The 22,151-nt window shown below is 45.3% G+C and overlaps 2 protein-coding genes across 3 annotated transcripts in view; both read left to right on the top strand.

Annotated features, from left to right (window-relative positions):
* The window catches only part of LOC148898498 (FYVE, RhoGEF and PH domain-containing protein 6-like), a 24,571-nt gene extending 14,667 nt beyond the window's left edge, over nucleotides 1-9,904 (top strand). The window contains exons 18-22 of the mRNA XM_088995679.1: nucleotides 4,132-4,243; nucleotides 5,437-5,516; nucleotides 5,584-5,712; nucleotides 8,437-8,576; nucleotides 9,605-9,904. Of these exons, the coding sequence (XP_088851805.1) occupies nucleotides 4,132-4,243; nucleotides 5,437-5,516; nucleotides 5,584-5,712; nucleotides 8,437-8,576; nucleotides 9,605-9,641 (498 nt within the window). The 3' untranslated portion in view covers nucleotides 9,642-9,904. The remainder of the gene's footprint in view (nucleotides 1-4,131; nucleotides 4,244-5,436; nucleotides 5,517-5,583; nucleotides 5,713-8,436; nucleotides 8,577-9,604) is intronic.
* Nucleotides 9,905-11,006: 1,102 nt separating this feature from the next.
* Nucleotides 11,007-21,523, top strand: nr2c1 (nuclear receptor subfamily 2, group C, member 1). 2 transcript variants are annotated; one of them, XM_088995681.1, is made up of 14 exons: nucleotides 11,007-11,972; nucleotides 14,485-14,620; nucleotides 15,753-15,956; nucleotides 16,629-16,707; nucleotides 16,783-16,962; nucleotides 17,036-17,186; nucleotides 18,278-18,374; nucleotides 18,458-18,639; nucleotides 19,000-19,156; nucleotides 19,239-19,360; nucleotides 19,436-19,581; nucleotides 19,653-19,790; nucleotides 20,661-20,766; nucleotides 20,833-21,523. In XM_088995681.1, the coding sequence occupies exons 2-14, from the start codon at nucleotides 14,549-14,551 to the stop codon at nucleotides 21,002-21,004; spliced, it is 1,806 nt and encodes a 601-aa protein (XP_088851807.1). In that variant the 5' UTR covers nucleotides 11,007-11,972; nucleotides 14,485-14,548; the 3' UTR covers nucleotides 21,005-21,523. The 2 variants fall into 2 exon arrangements, with proteins under 2 accessions (XP_088851807.1, XP_088851806.1); XM_088995680.1 differs by having other exon boundaries at nucleotides 11,007-12,149.
* The last annotated feature ends 628 nt before the right edge of the window (nucleotides 21,524-22,151 follow it).

The following is a 22,151-nucleotide window of genomic DNA, read 5'->3' as shown; positions in this document are numbered from 1 at the left end:
CACACCCACAAAAAAAACCACGCAAATGCCGCACCAAAAGCTCTTTTCCAACCACAAATGGACCTTTTTGAATTCCAAAGAGTTAGGATGCAAGTAGGCGATCCTTTTTAAACCAAATAACAACAACAAACACAAAAACAAAACATGGCCACCAATCATAGCGACGCCTTCCAAAATGTTGACAGTAACTTTCCATTTTGAAAAAGACAGTTTGGATTTAGTCGTGATGGATTTCAACTTACAGGACAACCGACGTCACTTTTTTGTTTCTAAACTGACCTCAAAGTGATCATCTCTTGGGGGGGGGGGGGTCTGCGGCACCTCCAAGGCCCAAATGAGCAACGGCGACGGCGCCACTTTGGGCGGCAAAGCTCCCATTTGGATCCCGGACCCCCGCGCCACCATGTGCATGATCTGCACCTGCGAATTCACGCTGACCTGGAGGCGCCATCACTGTCGGGCCTGCGGCAAGGTCAGTCAGTGCCCGCAGGGTTTAAAGGACAACCGACGCCTCCGGACAAGTTGTGTCCATCATTTGGAAAAATGGCTTCAAATGACTTCTGCTGAGCGTATTTGACAAAGATTCCACCGCATATAGCTATATTTTACCTTTTAAGACTCGCGCTGAACATTCAGCAAGTCTTGTTTTTGAGTTGGTGACAAGTCTGTATGTGACGTCACAGAAGGAAGGCCCCTGACCGAAAAAAGACACATTGTAGCAGTCCTTCCATCACATCAATGTATTTTGCTGTACTGTTTTTTTTAAACCGTGTGTTACATCCAAAAGCCGCCAGCAGAGGGAGTCCAAGCTCCATTGAAGGAATACATCAGCCTGTGGAAACGGGCTGATTCATTCCTCACAGCTCGGTGGCCATTTTGTTGCCTCTTTTTGGCTTTTCCCCTCAGGAGTCGCCACAGCGAATCGGTGTCCTCCATCTAACCCGTTTTTGTGCATCCTCTTCTCTCACACCGGCTACCTTCATGTCCTCTTTGACCACATGCATAAACCTCCTCTTCGGTCTTGCTCTCGGTCTCCTGCCTGGCAGTTCAAGGCTCAGCATCCTTCTCCCGATATAGTCACCCTCTCTCCTCTGGACATGTCCAAACCATCTCAGTCTGGCCTATCTGACTTTCTCTCCAAAGCCTCTAATATGAGTTGTCCCTCTAATTAACTCATTCCTGATCCTATCCAACCTGGTCACTCCCAAAGAAAACCTCAACATCTTCAGCTCTGCTACCTCCAGCTCTGCTTCCTGTCTTTTCTTCAGTGCACTGTCTCCAGTCCAAACATCATGGCTGGTCTCACCACTGTTTGATACACTTTTTCTTTCATCCGAGCTGAAACCCTTGTGTCACACATCACACCTGACATTTTTCTCCAGCCTGCCTGGACACGCTTCTTCACGTCTTTTCCACACTCTCCATTGCTCTGGACAGTTGACCCCAAGTACTTAAAATCATCCACCTTCTTTATCTCTTCTCCCTGTAGCATCACTCTTGCACTTGGATCCCTCTCATTCGCACACATATATTCCGTCTTGCTGCGACTGATCTTCATTCCTCTCCTTCTCTCTAGTTTCTCCGCCACCTGTTCCCTGTTCTCGCTACAGATCACAATGTCATCTGCAAACATCATGGTCCAAGGAGATTCTAGTCTAACATCGTCTGTCAGCCTGTCCATCACCAAAGCAAACAAGAAGGGGCTCAGAGCTGACCCCTGGTGGAGTCCCACCTCCACCTTAAATTCCTCAGTCATACCGACAGCACACCTCACAACTGTCTTACAGTCGTGATACATGTCTTGTACCGCTCTGACATACTTTTCCGTCACTCCAGACTTCCTCATGCAATGCCACAGCTCTTCTCTGGGTACCCTGTCATACGCTTTCTCCAGATCTACAAAGACACAATGCAATTCCTTCTGACCTTCTCTGTACTTCTCTATCAGCATTCTTAAAGCAAACACTGCATCTGCCGTACTCTTTTTTTGGCATGAAGCCATACTGCTGCTCACAAATGTTCACATATGCTCTTAGTCTAGCTTCAACTACTCTTTCCCAGAGTTTCATTGTATGGCTCATCAACTTTATTCCTCTGTAGTTAGTCCAACTCTGCACATCTCCTTTGTTCTTAAAAATGGGCATGAGTACACTTCATCTCCATTCTTCAGGCATCTGTTAACCATCTAAGATCTTGTTGAATAACCCAGTCAGGAACACCACCGCCACCTCTCCAAGACACTTCCATGCCTCGATTGGTATATCATCAGCCCCTTTCCCCCCTTCATCCTCTTCAGCGCCCTCCTCACTTCATCCTTGCTAATGCTTGCTACGTCTTGGTCCACAACAGTCACGTCTTCTACTCTTTGTTCCTTCTCATTTTCCTCATTCATCAATTCTTCAAAGTACTCTTTCCATCTTGCCATCACACTACTTGCACCTGTTAATACATTGCCATCTCTATCCTTAATCACCCGAACCTGCTGCAGGTCCTTACCATCTTTGTCTCTCTGTCTCGCCAGCCTGATGTCAGTTAAAAAACAAAAAAGTGACGTCGGTTGCCCTTTAAAGTGTCCAAAATCTGCAAAAAATTGAGCTGCGAATTGGGCATTTTCAGAAAGTCCCGCCCCCAGTTCGTGACGTCACGCCAAGACGTCTTGCATTGCTGGAGAATCAAAACAATGGCTTCAGATTGGGAGAAAATGCTTTCTTGTTACTCATCCAGTTATGAATATGATTCAAATAGTTCTGAAGAGGAAAGCATACATGTTTGCAATCGATTAAAGAATTTATTCCGTGCCATTTTGAGGCAACATTGGGGAGAAATGGATCACCAGAAAAGAGGCAGAAAATGGCGACCTCCTGTGGTCGCCTCCGTTTCCACAGGCTGATAATTTTTTTATATGGAGCTTGGACGTCCTCTTCTGGCGGCTTTTGCTTGCAACACGAGGTTGTCAGACCAAACAAGTACAGCAAAATACATTGACGTGAAGGAAGAACTGCTACAATGTGTCTTTTGTTTGGTCAGGGGCGTTCCTTCAGTGACGTGACGTGAGGACTCGTCACCAACTAAAAAACAAGACTTCCGGAATATTCAGCGCAAGTCTTAAAAGGTAAAATATAGCTATATGCCGTGGAATCTTTGTAAAATACGCTCAGTAGAAGTCATTTGAAGCCATTTTACAAATTATGGACACAACTTGTCCGGAGATGTCGGTTGTCCTTTAATTTTTTGGTTGCATTTCGTACAAGATGTTTGGATTGGATGAGCCTTTATTGGTTCCGGCAGTGGAGAAATTGACATTTCATCGGAGCAAGTGAGTAAAGGAAAGGAAGAAGTAGAAAAATAAAATACAGGAGCTGCTGGAGAGGCAGACACTCTCGCGGCGCCATCTTACCATCTTTGTGACATGAAGCAGTTTGAAATGAAAGAGGAGAGGATCGTAGCGTCCTTTTCACCAGTGGGTCAGGGACATCATGCTGAAAACGTGCACACGTCTGCTACAAGCTAAATGTTGAAAGCGAAACAGGAAGCTGTAGCATCCATTGACCAAAAGAGATTGTCTCACCAAGGCTAGCTAGCTAGCTAATAGATAGCCAGCTAACTAGCTAGCTAGATAACTATATAGCCAATAGATGGTTAGCTAGATAGCTATATAGTCAATAGATAGTTAGCTAGCTAGCCATCTAATTAGTAAATAGATAGCAAATAGGTAGCTAGCCGCCATCTTGAAGTGCAAAATAAATCAAGAAACCACAAATCATGTGACAAAAGACAAAGACAGCACTTCAGTCTTCAGCACCATCTTTGTGACATGAAGCAGTTCTGAATGAAACAGGTGAGAATCAAAGTGTCCTTTTCACCAGTGGATCAGGGACATCATGGTGAAAACCAGCACACGTCTGCTACAAGCTAAATGTTGAAAGCAAAACAGGAAGCTGTAGCATCCACTGACCAAAAGAGATTGTCTCCCATCTCCCGTCTCACGTCAATCCGCTTCAATTCCAAGCCGCGACCGTCCCACATCCGCATGTTATTTCAATCCGAGAGGCTTTTTTTGTCAAGTGGCCGAAATGTTGTGGAAAGGCCGCCGCCGCGCGCTACATGAAGCTTTTTTTTGGTGTCCACTAGGTGGTGTGCCAGTCATGTTCCTCCAACAAGCGAAGCTTGGAGTACCTCAAGAACCAGTCGGCCAGAGTGTGCGACCAGTGTTACCTGGTCCTGGCGGAGCAGGAGCACCAAAGTACCTCGCCGGCGTCCTTTGGCGTCTTCAAATCATAATAATCATAATCATAATCATAATCATAATAATACATTTAATTTCTATAGTCTCAAGGTCACTTTACTGTCACAGGATCACTTTTTCTGTGGGTGAGCAGCGGCAGCCACACGCGCCAGCGTTCACTCAACCCGGAGTAACTCAAATAAATAAAAAGCTAGCTTGCTAGCTAATAGATAGCTAGTCAGCGAATAGATAAATAGCTAGATAGGCAGCCAGCTAGCTAGACAGCTAATAGATAGCTAGCCAGCTAGATAGCCATCTAAATAACAATAATAATAATAATAATAATCATCATCATCATCATAATAATCCATTTCATTTCTAAGCGCCTTTCAAAACTCTCAAGGTCACTTTACTGTCACAGGATCAGTTTTTCTGTGGGTGAGCAGCGGCAGCCACACGCGCCAGCGTTCACTCAACCCGGAGTAACTCAAATAAATAAAAAGCTAGCTTGCTAGCTAATAGATAGATAGATATATAGCTAGTCAGCGAATAGATAAATAGCTAGATAAGCAGCCAGCTAGCTAGACAGCTAGTATATAGCCAGCCAGCTAGATAGCCATCTAAATAACAATAATCATCATCATCATCATAATAATAATCCATTTCATTTCTAAGCACCTTTCAAAACTCTCAATGTCACTTTACAGTCACAGGATCAGTTTTTGTGTGGGTGAGCAGCGGCAGCCACACGCGCCAGCGTTCACTCAACACGGAATAACTGAAATAAATAATACGCTAGCTAGCTAGCTATATATTACAAAGCTAATAGATAGCCAGCTAGCTAGTCAGCAAATAGATAAATAGCTAGAAAGGCTAGATAGGTAGCCAGCTAGCTAGACAGCAAATAGATAGCTCGCCAGCTACATAGCCATCTCGATAAAAATAATAAGAATAATCCATTTGATTTTTAAGCGCCTTTCAAAACTCTCAAGGTCACTTTACAGTCACAGGATATTTTTTTTCTGTGGGTGAGCAGCAGTAGCCACACGCGCCAGCGTTCGTTCAACCCCGAAGTAACTGAAACAGAAAGCTAGCTAGCTAGCTATTAGATAGCCAATAGATTGCCAGCTAGCTAGCTAAAAGACAGCTAATAGATAGCTAATGGACACCCAGCTAACCAATGTGTGACGAGCGTTTGTTTTGCGCGGCAGGCCAAGAAGATCTCTCCGTGGCCAAAGCCTCCTCTGCTTTAGCTCGCAAACACAAGCGCATCCCAGCGGCCCTCAAGAAGGTGAGCTCGGCGTCTCCACGTCGGACTCCGGCAGTGGGATCACTGAAGGCCTCTCGCCTCTCGCCAGGTGTCGGCCACCACCGACAACTCCTCCCTGAGTGGCTACTTGCAGAGGTCAAAGGGCAGGAAGAAGCCGGGCAAGCGCTTGTGGTTCGTCATCCAAGACAAGGTTCTGTACACCTACGCTGCTAGTGAGGTAGGTATCCATTTCATTTCTAAGCGCCTTTCAAAACTCTCCATATCACTTTACAGTCACAGGATCAGTTTTTCTGTGGGTGAGCAGCGGCAGCCACACGCGCCAGCATTCACTCAACTTGGAATAACTCAAATAGATAGAAAGCTAGCTAGCTAATAGATCGCTAGCTTGATAGTCAACTAGATAGCTAGCCAGATAGTCAGAAAGCTCGCCAGATCGTCAGAAAGCTAGTCAGCTATTGGCTAACAGCTAGCTAGCTAGATAGCCAGCCAGCTAATAGCTAACTAATTGATAACCAGCCAGATAGTCAGAAAGCTAGCTAGCTCACCAATAGCTAACTGATAGCGAGCTAATCAGAAAGATAGCCAGATAGTCAGAAAGCTAGCCAGCTATTGGCTAATACCTAGCTAACAGCTAGCTAGATAGCCAGCCAGATAGTCAGAAATCCAGCCAGCTAATACTTAATTGATAACCAACCAGCTTGCTAGTCAGCTAGATAGATAGCCAGATAGATAGCTAATAGCTAGCTAGACAGCTAATATATAGCCAGCTAGAGAGATAATAGATAGATAGCTGGATAGGTAGGGCGCTAGCTAGCTAGCTAGGTAGCATGATAGATAGCCTGATAGCTAGCTAGCTAGAGAGCCAGCTGGATAGCCAGATAATAATAATCCATTTCATTTCTAAGCGCCTTTCAAAACTCTCCAGGTCACTTTAGAGTCACAGGATTAGTTTTTCTGTGGGTGAGCAGCAGCAGCCACACGCGCCAGCGTTCACTCAACCCGGAATAACTCAAATAGATAGAAAGCTAGCTAGCTAATAGATCGCTAGCTTGATAGTCAACTAGATAGCTAGCCAGATAGTCAGAAAGCTCGCCAGATCGTCAGAAAGCTAGCCAGCTATTGGCTAACAGCTAGCTAGATAGCCAGCCAGCTAATAGCTAACTAATTGATAACCAGCCAGATAGTCAGAAAGCTAGCTAGCTCGCCAATAGCTAACTAATAGATAGCCACCTAATCAGAAAGATAGCCAGATAGTCAGAAAGCTAGCCAGCTATTGGCTAATACCTAGCTAACAGCTAGCTAGCTAGATAGCCCGCCAGATAGTCCGAAATCCAGCCAGCCAGCTAATAGCTAACTAATTGATAACCAACCGACACCCCGGGCAAGTTGCATCCATAATTTGTGAAATGACTTCAAATGACTTCTACTGAGCGTATTTGACAAAGATTCCACGGCATATAGCTAGATTTTACCTTTTAAGACGCTGAATATTCCGGAAGTCTTGCTTGCGAGTTGATGACGATGTGTGACATCACATTTGGAACGCCGCTGACTGAGAAAGCGACACACAATGCATTTTGGGTACTTTTTTTTTCATCTGAAAACAGTGTTGATGGCGAAATTAGAAGGAAAACGACATAAATAACGCCATGGTGAATCGTGTGGCAGCCAATTGCGGTAACACGCATAAAGAAGGTGACACAAATTCCCAGCGGACAAAGCAGCCCATTTCCAACGGAGCTTGGGCGCCATTTTGTGCATTTTTGGGACGCTACATTGGAGTCTAAAACTACTTCAAAATGACCTCGGGATGGCGAGTTTCAGAGGTCCCGCCCCCTTGTTCGTGACATCATGTCAAAACGTCTTGCATTGCTCTAAAATCAAAAACAATGGCTTCAGATTCGGAGAAGATGCTTTCTTGTTACTCATCCAGTTATGAATATGATTCAAATAGTTCTGAAGAGGAAAGCATAAATGTTTTCAATCCATTAAAGGAGTCCTTCCGTATCAATTCGAGGCGCCAATGACAGAAATGTAGCACCCAGAACATGCACAAATGGCGCCCAAGCTACGTTGGAAATGGACTGATTTGCCTGCTAGGAATTTGTGTCAACTAGTATCAAATAAATAGTAGTCTTGGTGCAACACACAACGATTCACCATCACGTTATTTATGTGTTTTCCTTCTAATTTCACCATCAACACGAAGTTTTCAGACCAAACAAAGTACCCAAAATGCATTGTGTGTCGCTTTGTCGGTCAGGGGCGTTCCAGACGTGACATCACGTCAGGCATCGTCACCAACTCAAAAACAAAACTTCCGGAATATTCAGCGCAAGTCTTAAAACATAAAATCTAGCTATATGCGGTGGAATCTTCTTAAAATACGCCCAGTAGAAGTCATGTGAAGCCGTTTTACAAATTATGGACACAACTTGTCCGGAAGTCTTGTTTTTGAGTTGGTGACGAGTCCGTTCGTGACGTCAGAAAAGGACCGCCTCCTCACCGTAAAAAAGACGCATTGTAGCGTCTTTCCATCACGTCAATGTATTTAGCTGTACTGTTTTTTTTTAAACCATGTCTTACACCCAAAAGCTGCCAGCAGAGGGAGGCAAACTCCATGGAAAGAATGTATCCGCCTGTGGAAACGAGCTGATTCATTCCTCACCGGAGCTGGTCGCCATTTTTCTGCAATGCAAGACGTCTTGGCGTGACGTTACGAACAAGGGGGCGGGACCTTCTAAAACTTTGCCACTTCCGGGTTCAATTTGAAGTAGTTTTTTGGACACTTTAAGTCATTTTTATTGGTGTTTTGCATTTGACTAAAAATATCATACTGCGTGTTTTGGGTATTTTAGATGCTTTTTAAAGAAATGGTGCCGGTTGTCCTTGAATATGTCACTGCAGAAGTGGCTTTTTCTTTTTTTTTTGGGTGACGCAGGACGTGGCCGCCTTGGAGAGTCAACCACTTTTGGGCTTTGTGGTCAAAGTGGACTCGGCCCAGAAGTCGCTGTTCAAGCTTTACCACAAAAACACCTTCTACTACAATTTCAAAGCCGATGACGTCCAAACAGCCCGCAGGTAAATGCAGACGGCTCTTCTTCTTCTTCTTTTTCTTTCGGCTTTTCCCTTCAACGGGTCGCCACAGCAAATCACTGTCCTCCATCTTTAGAGGTTTGATCCGCATGTTTGTTTTGGCCAAGCTTTGATAATAATAACAATAATAATAATATATTATTATTATAACAACAAAAACAACAATAATAACAATAACAACACTAATAACAATAATAATAATAATTATTATTATTATTGAAACAACAAAAACAGCAATAATAATAATAATAACAACAACAATAATAAGAATAACAATAATAAGAATAACAATAATAACAATAATAATAACAAAAACAGCAATAACAACAATAATAATAACAAAAACAGCAATAACAACAACAATAACAACACTATTAACAATAAATTATTATTATTAAAACAACAAAAACAGCAATATTAATAATAATAAAAACAACAAAACCAGCAATATATATATGTATATGTGTATATGTATATATATGTATATATATATGTGTATATACAGTAAAGTCTCGTTATATCGATATCCGATATATCGATAGTCCCGGTTATATCGATATTTTTTCGGACTCCCTTGAATATCGATATAACGAGACTTTACTGTATATACACATATATATTGCATGTAATTTTCTCCGTGCGTGCATAGAAATAGTATCGATATAACCGGGACTATCGATATATCCGATATCGATATAACGAGACTTTACTGTATATGTATATATATATATATATCTTTACAGTAAAGTCTCGTTATATCGATAGTCCCGGTTATATTGATACTATTTCTATGCACGCGCGGAGAAAATTACATGCAAACAGGGTCGGATATATCGATAGTCCCGGTTATATCGATATTTTTTCCGACTCCCTTGAATATCGATATAACGAGACTTTACTGTATATATATATATTACACCACAAACAGAACTTCAAAACGATCTATCCGGGTGACAAAAAAAAAAAAGAAAGCATTCCAAAAGAAATAGCGTCTTGGAATTTGCACTTCTCAGGTGGATCAGCGCATTCCGAGAATCTGCAATTCTGTAGCAGCTGCCGATCCATCCACTGCGCCATGTTGACATTTCATCTGTGAACCGGCCGGCCAGCGTGTTTTTACCTCCATTTTTTGACCGAAGCCAGGGTCTTCCATCTGGGGACGGAAACCACCTTTGTTCTCTCGGTAGAATGAAACTTACTTGAAGGCTTTTTGCCACAAAATCTTAATGTTTACTGTAGCATCCCTTTTTACCCCAATTCAAATGTTAAGAACTTTGAATGATGTTGTTTTTAAATAGACTTGTCAAAGTTAAGTATATCGTGAGTAGAGGGGGTGTTCCACCAATCGTCATGGGGGGACAACACTCCAATGTCGGTCAATATCGCAGCTCGTCATAACAATAATAACCCGGAATAACTCAAAGAGATAGAAAGTTAGCTCGCTAGCTAGTAGATAACTAATAGATAGCTACTCGCTAGTTAGATAGCAAATAGATAGATAGCTACGAAGACACCTAGCTAGCTATCTCGGTGGCTTCCGAGCTAGTTATCTATTTGCTATCTAACTAGCGAGATAGCTATATATTACTTATAATAACAATAATAAGCCATTTCATTTCTAAGCGACTTTCAAACTCTCACGGTCACTTTACAGTCACAGGATCAGTTTTTCTGTGGGTGAGTAGCGGCAGCCACATGCGGCAGCGTTCACTCAACCCGGAATAACTCAAATAGATAGAAAGTTAGCTCGCTAGCTAGTAGATAACTAATAGATAGCTACTCGCTAGTTAGATAGCAAATAGATAGCTACGAAGACACCTAGCTAGCTATCTCGGTGGCTTCCGAGCTAGTTATCTATTAGCTATCTAACTAGCACGCTAGCAATCTCTTAGTTATAATAATAATAATAATAATACATGTCATTTGTAAGCGCCTTTCAATGCTCTCAAGGTCACTTTACAGTCACAGGATTAGTTTTTGTGTGGGTGAGCAGCGGCAGACACGCACCAGCGTTCACTCAACCTGGAATAATAGATAACTATTTATTATTTAGTTCTTTTGCCTTTTGTTAATGTCGACATTAGTAAGAACTATTGTGCTAAGTCTACTCTATTTGTCGTTTCTACTGTACAATAGCTATCTGGCTACCTATCTTGCTATTAGCTATCTATTGGCTTGCTAGCTCTCTATCTTTTTGTCTTACTATTCTATTTGAGTTACTTCGGGTTGAGTGAACGCTGGCGCGTGTGGCTGCCGCTGCTCCCCCACAGAAAAACTGATCCTGTGACTGTAAAGTGACCATGAGTGTTTTGAAAGGCGCTTAGAAATGTATTCTGATTATAACTAATAGAGATCTATTAGCTAGCTAGGTTTCTATCTATTATTATAATAGATAGCTTGCTCACTAGTTGGATAGCGAATAGATAGCTAGCTAGGAAGCCAGTGAGATAGCTAAATAGCCAGCTAGAGAACTAGCTAGATTAGCTCACAACGTAAGGAAAACAATATTTTGAGTACAAAGGATGTGTAAATACACACAGACAGTAACTTCGATGGTTCTATCCATTTATTCACCGTAGAGGCGAGTCAAGAAAATACAAAACAATGACATGCTGTCACGAAACAAACCACAACAAAAAGAACGCCACCCACTATGCTGCAAAGTGACGAACAGTTGACTAAGCTAGCCCCTTTGCGAACTGAAATGCTAATCTGAAGAAAACATTGTATTTTAAAATGGAAATTGACCGTGAACAACCCACAGCAAACAATTCGCACACGAAAAACATTCTAAAAGGAAACGGTGCTGCGCTTCGGCAGTCGGTTCTCGGTACGACGCTAACCGGAAGCCTTTCGCGCAACGACATCCGCTTCGTCTTTCGCGGAAAGAAATGTATTAGAATACAGTTCCGTCATGACAGAAACGTGAAAGAAATGATATAAGGTTCATCGACAGCAAATACAGTCCGTGTTCACAACTCGTCATTGCACCTCTAATGACATCAATTCCATTATCTGTTTTTTACAAAATAAGTCGTGGAATAGAGTGAGCGCAAACTATTTTAGGGCTACATACTCCAACAATTTACCGTTTGCGGTCCAAAGCAATCAGCTGAAAATGAATGGTTGGAAAATTGCGGCCGTAGTAACGTTTGACTTTTCGGAGTCGCTCAAATGGTTTGCCGGGCGCTTTGAAAAAGTTGCTCTCAAACTAGCAACCTCGGCGCTAACTCGACATCTTTGAGCATGCGCACATTATCCGAAAAGGCAAAAAAAAAAAATTGGGGTCACGAACTCTGACCCGCCCTCCAATCTCTGAAAAAAACGGGATTATTTGGATAGTAAAGGACAAATATACAATTTACAGCGTCTTATGGACAGGTAAGGAAATTTGACTCGCGTGTGTACGGGGGCGCCCCCGTTGGCTTTGCCGTTTGAACGGTCCCTTCCGCCGGGAAGCAACCCGGTCGGGCCGCCTTCCCGCTAGCGACTTCCTACTAGCACTCGGCTAACATCTAGCTAGCTAGCTCGCTCGCACTCGCCTTTGCACCTCGCCGAGTAAGTACAAAGTTCACATCACTAACCCTGGAACGCTCGTGCACGATTTTTGTTGTTTGTTTTGTTGACGTTCTCATAAGTAAGGCGTTCAATCTGCAATTTGGCAGACGTTAGCTCAAACGAGTACGAGTAGTTTTGCTAACCTCCGTTCCTATTTGCGACCGGAAGATGTTGCCGAAAGTGGAGACGGTTGCGCTGCCAATGCCGCCAATGCTGCTAATGCTGCTAATATTGTTCATGTTGTTGCTTTGTCGACGAATGTCGAAGCTTTTAGAATACGAACAACGTTGGTCGAGTTTGCTGGGTGTCCGCTTGTCTCGCGCGGCCCTGCTAGCATGCTTGAACCCTTCGACGTTGACCTTTCACCGACAGGAAAAGAAATACATTTATCTTCCGTACCGGTCTGGTGTCCCCCACCCATCCTTTTTTCCCCTCGAAAACGACCATGACGCCTGCTCGTTTGTTGCCATTTCATCGCGAATAACACAATTAGCACTTAATTGTCCCTGAGGAGTCGCGAAGACAGGCCAGGAACGTTTGTTGGCCATCGAACGCGGAAAGTTTGGATTGATTGTCTTTGAATAAACCCTTAAAGGACAACCGACGTCTCCGGACAAGTTGTGTCCATAATTTGTAAAGTGGCTTCAAATGACTTCTACAGAGCGTATTTGACAAAGATTCCACCGCATATAGCTATATTTTACATTTTAATACTCGCGCTGAATATTCCGGAAGTCTTGTTTTTGAGTTGGTGACGAGTCCTCACCCTACGTCACTGAAGGAACGCCCCTGACCGAAAAAAGGACACCTTGTAGCAGTCCTTCCATCACGTCAATGCATTTTGCTGTACTTGTTTGGTCTGAAAACTTCGTGTTGCACCAAAAAGAGGCAGAAGAGGGGGACCAAGCTCCAGGGAAGGAATTTATCAGCCTGTGGAAACGGGCTGATTCATTCCTTACACGGAGCTTTGTCGCCCTTTTCTGTCTCTTTTTTTAGTGCTACATTTTCCCCTCCTATTGCCTCAAAATGGCACGGAATACATTCTTGAATCGATTGCACACATGTATGCTTTCCTCTTCAGAACTATTTGAATCCTATTCATAACTTGGTGAGTAACAAGAAAGCATATTCTCCCAATCTGAAGCCATTGTTTTGATTCTCGAGCAAGGCAAGACGTCCTGGCGTGACGTCAAGAATAAGGGGGCGGGGCCTTCTAAAACTTGGCCACTTCCGGATCCAATTTGAAGAAGTTTTTAGGCACTCTAAGTCATTTTTATTGGTGTTTTGATTTGACTAAAAATATCATAGTGCGTGTTTTGGGTATTTTAGATGCGATAAAACGTTCACTCCTTGTCCTTTTGGTTTTGGATCAACCAGCAGTTCACTAGATTTATTATTTATGGCGTCAGAGTGTAAGTCACCTCTTGCACTTGTGGATCAGGGAGTGATTCTTCAAGCGCCCTGACCCTGATTGCAGCAGATCAGATGATGCAAACCCACCATCTCAGCTGCATAATAATAATAACAATAATAATAATAATAATAATAATAATAATAATAATAATAATACACAACATTACAACAATACAACAATTACAACAATTACAACAATTAAAACAAAACAATACAGCAATAACAATACAATAACAATGATAACAAGACAACAACAATAAAATTGATTTCTAAGCGCCTCTCAAAACTCTCAAGGTCAGTCACAGGATCAGTTTTTCTGTGGGTGAGCAGCGGCAGCCACACGCGCCAGCGTTCCCTCAACCCGGAATAACTCAAGTAGATAGAAAGCTAGCTAGCTAATAGCCGGCTAATAGATAGGTAGCTTGGTAGCCAGCTAGATAGCTGGCCAGATAATAGCTAACTAATAGCTATCCAGATAGTCAGAAAGCTAGCCGGCTATTGGCTCATACCTAGCTAACAGCTAGCTAGCCAGATAGTCAGAAATCCAGCCAGCTAATAGTGAACTAATTGATAACCAGTTAGCTAGCCATATTGATAACCAGCTAGATAGTCAGCCCGCTAGCTAGATAGCTAATAGACTTGAGGATGGCAGGGTTGTCAGTCAGCCTTTGCACATTGTCACCAATTCTCCCCGGATGTGAAAAAAAGTGTTTTTGTGACTTCCTGACTTGAGTTGTGAAAAAGAGGCAATGCCAACGTGCCGCATTCATTCTTTGAGTGTCAGCGCAGATGTTTGTTTCGCGCTTTGACATAAGAGCGGCGTCTCGAATGACCTAAAAAGTCGTGTGCGGGTTGTGTACCGTGCTGTGGCGGCACTTCAAGCCTCACCGCATCGCCAGCGTTAAATTCCATGTCTCCGTAGGTGCGCATACTGAATGGGCCCCTGAGGCCAATCACAGCGGCGAGTGGACGTGCGCAGCGTGAGCATGGACGGGCACGCGCCAAGGATACAGCTGATCTCAGCAGAGAGCAACTTGTCCATGGGCCACCGGATTCAGGTCAGCTTTCGGTCTTTTTTTTCTTCCCTCTCAATGTCACGAGAGAAAACACAACCACAAGTAGTTGGCCACCCCGTATACAGTGAGACCTCAACTTACGAACTTAATTGGTTCCTAGACAGAGTGTGTAAGGCGAAAAGTGTGTATCTCAAAAAAAAAATCCCATAGGAAACCATTAAAATGGGAATAATCCGTTCCCGGGTTTCCATAAAATATGCTTTTCAACTAAATAAGCCTTAAAACTACACACAACATACCTTATTCTATGTATAATAAATGTGCTATTGTATTGCAATGAAAGAAAAACACTGCATTGTATCATAATGTCACTTTATTTACATTTGTGATGGTCATTTATGGCTTGATGGAATGGCGTTGGAGGTCGAAGGTCAAAGGAAATTGCTGTTTGGAAAGAGAGGCGCATTACATGACGACTGTAATTAAAGAAATAAACTGCTGTAAAATAAAGTTTTATTGACCTTTTTGATGGTCGTTGATGGAAGGAGAGTCACCTTCCATAAGGACTGTTGGTGCTGTTCGGTCGTGTGCTTCCGCCGAAGATCACTCCGCCAGCCGTGGTGGGTGTGTATTATGAAAATAGTGCTTATTATAAGGTTTAATTTTCATAAATTTGACGTTTGTAAGACAAAAAGTTTGTAAGTTGAGGTCTCACTGTACTAGTAATAGGAATTCCAGCTCTTTTCAGAGAGCCGGTTCTTTTGGCTCGGCTCACTAAAAAGATCCGGCTCTTTTGGCTCCCAAGTGGCTCCTCGTTGTTTTTTTTTTTTTTTTTTTTTTTTTGCTTAAATTTATTAATGACCAAAAATTATGTAAAATTGTGTGAAAAACGAATTAGTCATGTAAAAAAAATCCACTATCTGAAATATTTTTTATTTATATGGCTTGATTTATATGTTTGCAGCGTTAATGGATGCTAACTTTGACTTTCCCTGCTGTCACTAATTTGCTTTTCGTATTAATAATGCTATCGTACCAACGAGTAAAAAATATCATCATTCGTTTTTCTGATGAAACAAAACAAATAGTGTCGGTTGTCCTTTAAATGACGTCTGTAAGGCGCTGACCAGGAAGGACAGTCCAGTCGTGACTTTGAGCCGCCAATGTCCTCCAGATCGTGAGCGATGGGCAGAAGAAGTTCCAGTTGGTGACGGCGCCTCCCGGCGAGCAGCCGCAGTTCATCCTGGCCAACGCCGAGTATCCCCCCGGCGGCAAGGTGATCGTGGCCAAGCAGGAGGGCTCCCCCAACAACGTCCTCCTCGCCGGCCCCGACCAGCTGCTCTTCGCATCCCCCGATGTGACGGCGCCGCACATTCAGGTGACGCCCGCAAAGAAACAACTCTCTTTTGTTTTCAGAAAATCACCCCCCCAAAAAAAAAGGAAACAAAAACAAATCATCGCTTGCCTTTCAAAGTAAAAGACAAACAAAAACAAATCGATGTAAGTAATGTTGCGCCTCTCAAAGCAACAAACAACATTGTGTGTGTTTACTTTCAACATTTAGCTTGTAGTCGACGTGCGCGTTCCACCACGACGTCCCTGATCCACTGCCGAAAAGGACTCTTTGATCCTCTCCTCTTTCATCTACAACTGCTTCATGTCACAAAGACGGTTCAAAGCATCCTTTTCACCAGTGGATCAGGGACCGCATGGTGAAATGTGCACGTTTGCTACAAGCTAAATGTTGAAAGCAAACCGGAAAGCTGTAGCATCATCCATTGACCAAAAGCGATTGTCTGACATCTCCAGTCCCCCGTCAATCCGCTTCGATTCCAAGCTGCGACCGTTCCACATCCGCATGTTATTTCAAAGCCCGATGTGGCCAATGAAGGAATTGCTTCCAAGAGGGCCTAAATCTCTCAACTAAATAACAAAAAAAAAAAAAAAAAAACGAAAAACAACGACTGAGTGGCCTTCTTCTTCTTCTTCTTCTTCTTCTTCTTCTTCTTCTTCTTCTTCTTCTTCTTCTTCTTCTGTGTCCCTTTGTCAGTTTGTCAGCGAAGGCTCGGAGCAGGCCCTGAGCAAGGCCATCGTGGAGTACTGCGTGGTGTGCGGGGACAAGGCCTCCGGTTGGAATCCGCTTTCGTTGGCCGTTTCCCAAAGGAAACAAGCCCTGAAAAATGCTTTTGCCCCGCCTCCCCCAGGGCGCCATTACGGCGCCGTCAGCTGCGAGGGCTGCAAGGGCTTCTTCAAGCGCAGCATCAGGAAGAACCTGGTTTACACGTGCAGAGGCTCCGGCGACTGCGCCATCAACAAGATCCACCGAAACCGCTGCCAGTACTGCCGACTGCAGCGCTGCGTGGCCGTGGGCATGAAGCAGGATTGTACGCCGCCACCCGCCGTTCGCCAGCCGCCCTGACACGGTCGCGCCGCCCTGACGCGCTCGCTCTCTTGCAGCCGTGCAGTGCGAGAGGAAGCCGATGGACGCGCCCGCCAGGGAAAAGTCTGTCAACTGCGCCGCCTCCACCGAGAAGATCTACATCCGCAAGAACCTGTGCAGCCCGCAGGCCGCCACGCCCACCTTTGTGTCCGACAAGGAGACCTCCAGGTGACCCGCGTCGCCCCGTCGCTCGTCGCCTGGGACTGCCGACCGAGCCGAGCCCACTCGGGCTGTTTCTTCACTGCTTTCTGGCGCCCTCCGGTGGAGGAGCTTTGAATTGCCAATTGTTGAAAATTGGGGCCGGCTTACTTTTGACAATAATAATAATAATAATAATAATAATAATAATAATAATAATAATAATAATAATAATCCATTTCATTTCTAAGCGCCTTTCAAAACTCTCAAGGTCACTTTACAGTCACAGGATCAGTTTTTCTGTGGGTGAGCAGCGGCAGCCACACGCGCCAGCATTCACTCAACCCGGAATAACTCAAATAGATTTATTGATAGCTAGTTAATAGCTAGCTGGCTAATAGATAACTAATAGATAGCTAGCTAGATTGATAGCTAATAGATAGCAAATATATAGCTATCTATTATAGCCAGCTATATAGCTTGTTAGCAAATAGATATGTAGCAAAGTAGCCAGTAGATAGCTAATAGATAGCTCTATAACACATTTGATTTCTAAGCGCCTTTCAAAACTCTCAAGGTCACTTTACAGTCACAGGATATTTTTTTCTGTGGGTGAGCAGCGGCAGCCACATGCGCCAGCGTTCACTCAACCCGGAAATAACTAAAATAATAGAAAGCTATGTAACTAGCCAATGGATAACTAATAGCCAACAGCTAGCCAGTTAATAGATAGCTAGCTAAATAGCCAGTCAGCTACTAGATAGCTAGCTAGATAGCCAACAGCTAGCCAGCTAGATAGCTAGCTGGCTAGCTAGCTAAATAGCCAGTCAGCTACTAGATAGCTGGCTAGAGAGCCAGCCAGCCAACTAGATAGCTATTAGATAGCAAATAGATAGAAAATAGCTAGCTAGCTAGCTCGCCAGCTAATTTAAGCATTTAACCTATCACACTTCAGCCATCACCCGCCATATGTTGGTGGTTTGTTACTCTTATGCTGTTCTCGTAGCAAAAAATGGGAGGGATTTGTCATTGTAGACGGTTTTCAGCGGCTCCTTTTGTTGTTTCATAAGCTAAGTGCACCTCCTCACCTTTTGCTGACGTTTGCGCTTGTGTCCAAGCAGGTCGGCGCATCTGCTGGAGTCCAGCATGTTGCTCAACATCCAACAATCCTTCCCCAAGCTGGAAAACACCATTTTCATCCCGGCCTCCCCGGAAAAGGTAACGGGGAACAAGGGGGCGGGGCTACATTCCAACGTTTTTGCCGCGGGAAAGGCACTGAGGCGCGTTGCATCCCTTGTTAGCACGACGACACTTGCCACGGCGACCTGGGCACGCTGGCCAACGTGGTGACCTCGCTGGCCCACCTCAACAAGGCCAGAGACGCCGGCGGCGGCGGCGTCGACCCGACCGCCCACGACCCGCTCAGCAACGGCGACGGCTCGCTGGCGGATCTGCGGGAGGACGAGCAAAGCCATATCAGCAGGTCGGTGGCCGCGTTTCTTTCAATGGGAAGTTTAGCTTTGGACGTTAGCGAGCATCGTGGCGCTTGATTTGCTACGGCGGGCCGAATAAAATGATGTGGCGGCCCACATTTGGCCCCCGGGCCTTGACTTGGACACCTGTCATGTAAGGGACTAGAAAGAAAGCGAGCTAGCTAGCTAGCTTGATAGATGAGCATGGACTATGACCCGCTTGATTTGTTACGGCGGGCCGAATAAAATGATGCGGCGGGCCACATTTGGCCCCCGGGCCTTGACTTGGACACCTGTGATGTAAGAGCATGATCCTTTTTTTTCCACTCCTTTACCAAAGCCACGTTGCCAATGCTTTTTTTGTCCTCCAGAGCCTTTGACACGCTGGCCAAAGTCCTGCGCGGCGGCGGCGGCGGCGCGTTGGCGCCCGACCTGGAGGCCACCATGCGGCTGATATCGGGCGACCAGTCGGGCCCGGTGTCGGAAGTGGAGGGCTCGCTGCTGTTGGAAAGCCACATTCCTTTCAAAGTAAGAGCGCGGGGAGGAGGGGAGGGGGGGTTCTGGTGTCTCGCTCGCTCGCTCACCCGCGGGGTCGTTGCCGCCGCCGCAGCTGATGATGCCGGTGCCGGCGCCCGAGTTCCTCAACGTCAACTACATCTGCGAGTCGGCCTCGCGCCTCCTCTTCCTCTCCATGCACTGGGCGCGCTCCATCCCGGCCTTCCAAGCCTTGGGGTAAGTGCCCCCCCCCCCGAATCCCACGCCGACTCCCCTTGACCTCTTGACCCCTTTTTTTTGGGGGGGGGGCAGAGGCCAGGAGGAGAACGACATCAACCTGATGAAGGCCTGCTGGAACGAGCTCTTCGTCTTGGGTCTGGCCCAATGTTCCGACGTGATGAACGTGGCCACCATCTTGAGCGCCATCATCGGCCATCTGCAGAGCAGCTTGCAGGAAGGTGGGAAGAGCCCGCCCCCCGGTCCCCAGTCCCCGCCCCCTTTTCGCCATCCGTTTTTGCGCCCCCAACAGAGAAGCTTTCCCAAGAGCGCGTCAAAGTGGTGATGGAGCACATCTGGAGGCTGCAGGAGTTCTGCAACAGCATGTGCCGCCTCTCCCCGGACGCTTACGAGTACGCCTTCCTCAAGGCCATCGTCCTCTTCAGTCCTGGTGGGTCCCGCCCGGGGTCGGAGGGGTCGGCGAGGCCGCGACCGGCACGCCAAACGCGCTTTCTTGAGTAGACAAAACCATCCCGGTAGCATTTTAGGACTAAACATTACCGATTGTTACCACCAGAGGACGCCATAGTTACATTTACATTAGAGTAGTAATAATAATAATAATAATCCATTTCATTTCCAAGCGCCTTTCAAAACTCTCAAGGTCACTTTACAGTCACAAGATCAGTTTTTCTGTGGGTGAGCAGCGGAAGCCACAATCAACCCCATAGTAACTCAGATAGAAAGCTACCTCGCTAGCTAAGAGATACAGTCGCTAATAGATAGCTACCTAGCCAGCTACATAGTTAAATGATAGCGAGCTAGGCAGCTAATAGGTAGCTAGCTTGATAGCTAGCTAGACTGTCTTCTCTCATAAGGAATTCTGTAATAATAATAATAATAATAATAATAATAATATATTTCAGTTCTAATCGCCTTTCAAAACTCTCAAGGTCAAATGGCTCAACACAAACTAGCGATCTAGCTGGCTAGCTATCTATTAGTAGTAGTAGTATTAGCTTGCTATATACAAACTATCTGTAAGCTATTAGCTATTATTATTATTATCATTATTAGCTTGATATCTATAAGCTATCTGGAAGCTAGCTATTATTATTTTTATTATTGTTATTATTATTAGCTAGCTAGCTAACTTTCCATCTATCCGCGTTACTTTCGGGTTGAGTGAACGCTGGCCCATGTGGCTGCCGCTGCTCACCCATAGAAAAACACATCCTGTCAGTGTCAAGTGACCTTGAGAGTTTTGAAAGGCGCTTAGAAAAGAAATTATTGTTATTATGATGATGTTTTTTTGCATCAGATCACCTCGGGATCGACAACACCCTGCAGATCGAGAGGTTCCAGCAAAAGGCCTACACGGAGCTGCAGGACTACGTGGCCCGCACGTACCCCGAAGATTCCTACCGGTTGGTGCGGCGGCGCCCTTTCCCGTTTCCGCCGGTGACCTTGACGCGTGACCTTTGTCGGCGCAGGTTGTCCAAGCTGCTCCTGCGGCTTCCCGCCTTGCGTCTGATCAGCGCCGACGTCACCGAGGAGCTCTTCTTCGCCGGCCTCATCGGCAACGTGCAGATCGACAGCATCATCCCGTACATCCTCAAAATGGACTCCAGCGACTACAACGGCCAGTCGCCGGTCGGGGTTTGAGCCTCGTCGCCCGTCGCCCGTCGGCCCCTCCCCCCCCCTCCCCCCTCGCGCCCCCTTTTGGAGCCTGCTGGCTCGCTTAAGGTAAGCGCCGCTTTTCATTTGACTGTGCGGAATGTGGGAGTTTTAGCTAGGCGGGCGACTGCGGACCCTTTTTGGCAAAGCGTCAACCGGTTTGGCAACCATTTGCGGATCGGCCTCAAAGCCCCAAAGTTGCGCTTTTGCCGAGGTCCAAAATGGCACCGGAAGAGGAACAGAAAGCCATGGTGGTGGGAGGGCGCAGGCGGGCGGGCACATCTTTTCATTTCCTGTCCAATTTCCACGTCTGGGCTCAAGGTTAAAACCTTGTTTTTCTTTGAAATGGTGCATTTGTTGGTGCCTTCCAACAATAGTGTCACCGTGTGTAAATAGATTTGGCCCAAGAGCACTCTGCCATATGATCGCTTCCTGTCTCTTGGACACACACAAAAAAAAAAAAAAAAAAGATGGTCATCCGAAAATAAAAACAAGAAGAAGAATCCATTTCATTTCTAAGCGCCTTTCAAAACTCTCAAGGTCACAGGATAAGTTTTTTTCTGTTGGTGAGCAGAGGCAGCCACACGCGCCAGCGTTCACTCAACCCGAAAGTAACTCAGATAGAAAGAGAGCCGGCTAGATAGCTAGCCAGGTAGCCAGAAAGCGGGCGAGAAAGGTAGCCAGGTAGCCAGAAAGCTATCCAGCTAGCCACAAAGCTAGTCAGGTAGCCAGTAAGCCAGCCAGGTAGGTAGAAAGCTAGTCAGAAAGCTAGCCACGTAGCCAGAAAGCTATCCAGGTAGCCAGAAAGCTAGCATGGTAGCCAGAAAGCTGCCCAGCTACCTAGCCAGACAGCTAGCTAGCCAGACAGATAGCCAGAGAGCTAGCTAGCTAGCTATTGGCTAATACCAAGCTAGATAGCCAGGAAGCTAGCTAGCTAACCAGATGGGTATCCAGCTCGATAGCTAGCTAGCCAGGTAGCTATTCAGCTAGCTAACCAGCCAGCTAGCTAGGTAGTGAGCCAGCTAGATAGTCAGCCCGCTAGCTAGCTAGATAGCTAATAGACTTGAGGATGGCAGGGTTGTCAGTCAGCCTTTGCACATTGTCACCAATTCTCCCCGGATGTGAAAAAAGTGTT

The sequence above is a fragment of the Hippocampus bargibanti genome, linkage group LG05 (assembly GCF_051943395.1).
Source record: "Hippocampus bargibanti isolate YZ-2025 linkage group LG05, ASM5194339v1, whole genome shotgun sequence".
In the NCBI taxonomy this organism is placed as follows: Eukaryota; Metazoa; Chordata; class Actinopteri; order Syngnathiformes; family Syngnathidae; genus Hippocampus; species Hippocampus bargibanti.
This window is presented reverse-complemented; position numbering and strand designations above follow the sequence as displayed.